At 43.5% G+C, this 5,000-nt stretch overlaps 2 protein-coding genes across 6 annotated transcripts in view; both read right to left on the bottom strand.

Annotated features, from left to right (window-relative positions):
* The window catches only part of LOC135094552 (neurocalcin homolog), a 133,628-nt gene that overhangs the window by 32,194 nt on the left and 96,434 nt on the right, over positions 1–5,000 (bottom strand). The window lies entirely within an intron of this gene.
* LOC135094553 (neuronal calcium sensor 2-like) overlaps positions 1–5,000 on the bottom strand; it is a 90,036-nt gene that overhangs the window by 18,334 nt on the left and 66,702 nt on the right. For all 3 annotated transcript variants that reach the window (XM_063994747.1, XM_063994746.1, XM_063994745.1), the window contains one exon: positions 925–1,068. In XM_063994747.1, coding sequence (XP_063850817.1) covers positions 925–1,068 — 144 coding nt within the window. The remainder of the gene's footprint in view (positions 1–924; positions 1,069–5,000) is intronic.

The raw sequence follows: 5,000 nt of genomic DNA, 5'->3' as shown, positions 1-5,000 counted from the left end.
TGAAGAGGAAGAGAAGGAGGAGGAGGAGGAGGAGGAGGAGGAATGAGGGAGAGAACTGAAGGACGAATGAAGGAAGAAAGAAGAATAAAGAAAGATAACATACGAATATGGAAATGGAGGAGGAGGAGGAGGAGGAGGAGGAGGAGGAGGAGGAGGAGGAGGAGGAGGAGGAGGAGGAGGAGGAGGAGGAGGAGGAGGAGGGAATATGGTAAAAATTGAAGAGACTGTGTGGAGGAGAATGTTAGAGGAGATGAGGTGGAAGGAAGAGGAGGAGGAGGAGGAGGAGGAGGAGGAGGAGGAGGAGGAGGAGGAGGAGGAGGAGGAGGAGGAGGAGGAGTGCCAAAATTGAGTTATGTTAGTTGTATGATACGATAGTATACACACACACACACACACACACACACACACACACACACACACACACACACACACACACACACACACACACACACACTCAACACACTCAAATGCACTCAAGAAGTGGAGAAGGGTACCAATGAATGAAGGAATAAGAGAACGAAACGAAGAATGAAAAGAAAGAAGAAGACAAAGAAAAACAAAGAAACAAACAAAGATATCAACAGTTTACCAAGAGCAAATAAATAGTCTCTCTCTCTCTCTCTCTCTCTCTCTCTCTCTCTCTCTCTCTCTCTCTCTCTCTCTCTCTCTCTCTCTCTCTCTCACTCTCTCCCTGGGCAGTATTCAGACAACGGTGGTGAAGTGACACAGGCTTCCCAGGGAGTTTAAGGTTGTAGTGACAGATTAACAAGATTTCTACATGATGGGAAGCAGGAACACCCTTGAGAACGCGGTTAAGCATCTCTCTTGGAAAACAGTTGTGGAGAGAGAGACAGCAAAGAAGTCTCTCCTACCCACACACCCACACACACACACACAGACACACACTCTCTCCCTCTCTCTCACCTTAAAGTCAATGTAGCCGTTCTTGTCCATGTCAAATGTTCTGAAGACGTGGTCACAAAACTCTTCAGCGTTGCCAGAAGGGAAGAACATCTTGTACATGTCAACAAATTTGTCTGGAGTGAGGCGGCCGCTCGGGCAGTCTTGCTGTGGGCCCACGCGGTGCCAGCAGGGTGCCAGGAGGGGGCCAGGCGAAGGGGTCACCAACAGGGGTGTCCACAGACGAGGTTTCAGTACAGGGTGTCCCGAAAAAAAAGGGAGAGAGAAAAGATTTGTTTAGTTAATTTTGTTTTGTTTTGTTTTGTCTTGTGTGTGTGTGTGTGTGTGTGTGTGTGTGTGTGTGTGTGTGTGTGTGTGTGTGTGTGTGTGTGTGTGTGTGTGTGTGTGTGTGTGTGTGTGTGTGTGTGTGTATGTGTCATTCTAATACATAATAAAAGGAATTGAGCAATCATGAATATATGTTCTCTCTCTCTCTCTCTCTCTCTCTCTCTCTCTCTCTCTCTCTCTCTCTCTCTCTCTCTCTCTGCAATTAGAACGAGTATTTACAACTAAACGACTAAGTTTGAACCAAACAGGAGGAGGAGAAGGAGGAGGAGGAGGAGGAGGAGGAGGAGGAGGAGGAGGAGGAGGAGGAGGAGGAGGAGGAGGAGGAGGAGGAGGAGGACGTGAGGGGAGGACGAAGAAAGAATAAAAGAGGAAGTGAACGAAGGAGGAAAAGTAGGGCAGAGAGAGAGAGAGAGAGAGAGAGAGAGAGAGAGAGAGAGAGAGAGAGAGAGAGAGAGAGAGAGAGAGAGAGAGAGAGAGAGAGAGAGAGAGAGAGAGAGAGAGAGACTCAATCATTAAGACTCACCTAATCAATTCCTATCAGAGAGAGAGAGAGAGAGAGAGAGAGAGAGAGAGAGAGAGAGAGAGAGAGAGAGAGAGAGAGAGAGAGAGAGAGACATCACTGATTATATCTATGTATGCATGTATGTAGATGTATGTATGTATGTATGTGTAGATTGCAACATGACTGCTCTCTCTCTCTCTCTCTCTCTCTCTCTCTCTCTCTCTCTCTCTCTCTCTCTCTCTCTCTCTCTCTCATAAAAAAAAATGGATCATAAATAAATAAAAAAGCGAATGAGAGATTAAAAAGAATAAAAAAAACAAAGAAAAACAAACTAAACACACACACACACACACACACACACACACACACACACACACACACACACACACACACACACACACACACAAACAAAAAAGAAAGAAAGAGAGGAAGTAAAGAAAATCATAAAAAATACACAAAATAAAAAAAGGAAGAACAAAAAAACGAAAAAATAAGAAAAAAATTCATTCAACACACAAACGAAAAAAAAAAGAAAAAGAATGAGAAAAAAAAACTCTCTCTTTCCCTTTCTCCCCCCTCCACGCCTCTCTCTCTCTCTTTCTCTCTCTATCTCTCTCTTTCTCTTTCTCCCATAACCTAGAGGCAAACACTAAATGGCGCCATGTTTACTTCCGGTTGAGAGAGAGAGAGAGAGAGAGAGAGAGAGAGAGAGAGAGAGAGAGAGAGAGAGAGAGAGAGAGAGAGAGAGAGAGAGAGAGAGAGAGAGAGAGAGAGAGAGAGAGAGAGAGAGAGAGAGAGCATCCACACAGCCAACCAGACAGAGGCAGCGAGGGAGGGAAGGACAAAAGAAGAGGAAGAGGAAGAACTGGCAAGGAATCTAAGGACTGTTAAATTCTACGGGAAAATCTTGCCGCGTTTCACTTACTACGGTGACAGAAGGAGGCTGCGAGGGACAGTGAGGGGTGAACACGATAAACAGAAAGATAGTAGATAGATAAATAGATAAATAGATAGACTGATAGATAGATGTATTGATAGAAAAAGATGTTAAGATTATAGATAGATAAATAGACTGAGAGGAATAGAAATACGTAAAAATTGACTGATTAATAGATAGATGGATGGTTATATAGGTGGATGGACTGATAGATAGGTTCGCAAATAGATACACAGTTTATATAAGCTAACGAATAAAAAGTATAGCAGTTTGTTAATTTCTTGTCTGTTTTTTTGTCTAATGGGAGACGAAATTTTTCTTTATAATTTTAATGGGGAATATTTTTTTTTTTAAAGAGGTGAAAAATTATTGTAGTTATTTCTATAAACTCTAATGGAATGATGATGATGATGATGATGATGATGATGATGATGATGACTCTCTCTCTCTCTCTCTCTCTCTCTCTCTCTCTCTCTCTCTCTCTCTCTCTCTCTCTCTCTCTCTCTCTCTCTCTCTCACATTAAAGATCAATGTTTGATTAAGGGAAGTTGAGAGAAAAAAAAACAAAAATAATACGAAGCTCTCTCTCTCTCTCTCTCTCTCTCTCTCTCTCTCTCTCTCTCTCTCTCTCTCTCTCTCTCTCTCTCTCTCTCTCATTAATTACAGCTTTTTTGTAGGAAAATTTTCAGCAAGAGTTATGACGATGAAAATATTTTGATAAAGTCTCTCTCTCTCTCTCTCTCTCTCTCTCTCTCTCTCTCTCTCTCTCTCTCTCTCTCTCTCTCTCTCTCTCTGTCCTATCTATCGATCTCTCTCTCTCTCTCTCTCTCTTTGTCTCATACTTCTCATCCTTTGCTTTTTACTCTCTCTCTCTCTCTCTCTCTCTCTCTCTCTCTCTCTCTCTCTCTCTCTCTCTCTCTCTCTCTCTCTCTCTCTCTCTCTCTCAGATCGATGTATGATTATGTGAACGTGAACTGGGAGAGAAAAACAAGATAAGAAGAGAGAGAGAGAGAGAGAGAGAGAGAGAGAGAGAGAGAGAGAGAGAGAGAGAGAGAGAGAGAGAGAGAGAGAGAGAGAGAGAGAGAGAGAGAGAGAGATAGGAAAACAAGATAAGAGAAAGATACTGAGAGAAAAAAAACTTGCCCTTTTTTTTACATATTTTTGTCAGAACGAATATATTTTTTTTATATTATTTTTTTCTATTTAAAGTAAGACAGAAGATTTCAAAACACACACACACACACACACACACACACACACACACACACACACACACACACACACACACACACACACACACACACATGGGTCAAAATAGAGCAAATAAAAAATGTTATAAAAAAAAGGTAAGATTTGAATGTATGAAAAAAACACGAGAGAGAGAGAGAGAGAGAGAGAGAGAGAGAGAGAGAGAGAGAGAGAGAGAGAGAGAGAGAGAGAGAGAGAGAGAGAGAGAGAGAGAGAGAGGTAATGATGGAGGTATGAGAGGAAGAGGGAGCGAGAACGACCAGGAGGAGGAGGAGGAGGAGGAGGAGGAGGAGGAGGAGGAGGAGGAGGAGGAGGAGGAGGAGGAGGAGGAGGAGGGAGGAGGAAATGGAGGAAGATACGAAGAAATGCAGTATTACCTTATTTCCTCTCTCTCTCTCTCTCTCTCTCTCTCTCTCTCTCTCTCTCTCTCTCTCTCTCTCTCTCTCTCTCTCGGTAAATATGATGAAATACCTTGTCATTTTTCTCACCTTCACTTCATGAGAGAGAGAGAGAGAGAGAGAGAGAGAGAGAGAGAGAGAGAGAGAGAGAGAGAGAGAGAGAGAGAGAGAGAGAGAGAGAGAGAGAGAGAGAGAGAGAGAGAGAGAGAGAGAGAGAGAGAGAGGGGGGGGGGTGCTGAAAGGAAGGCCTGGGGCGCACTGTTTGTGTTTCTAAATGAAAAGTAAATTCTACTGGAGAGAGAGAGAGAGAGAGAGAGAGAGAGAGAGAGAGAGAGAGAGAGAGAGAGAGAGAGAGAGAGAGAGAGAGAGAGAGAGAGAGAGAGAGAGAGAGAGCCCTTTCCTTTTTGTCTATTGTAAAAGCAAAAAAGAAAAGAGGAAAAAGAATTTGAAGGAAAAAAAAAAAAGTTTCTCCATACTATGCTTATCTTTGTTGTGGAGGAGGAGGAGGAGGAGGAGGAGGAGGAGGAGGAGGAGGAGGAGGAGGAGGACTAAGAGTAGAATAGGGGATTTAAATGGAGGAAGAAGAGGATCACCAAACGAAAAGGGCGAGGGAGGAGGAGGAGGAGGAGGAGGAGGAGGAGGAGGAGGAGGAGGAGGAGGAGGAGGA

The sequence above is a fragment of the Scylla paramamosain genome, chromosome 46, assembly GCF_035594125.1.
Source record: "Scylla paramamosain isolate STU-SP2022 chromosome 46, ASM3559412v1, whole genome shotgun sequence".
Taxonomy (NCBI): domain Eukaryota; kingdom Metazoa; phylum Arthropoda; class Malacostraca; order Decapoda; family Portunidae; genus Scylla; species Scylla paramamosain.
This window is presented reverse-complemented; position numbering and strand designations above follow the sequence as displayed.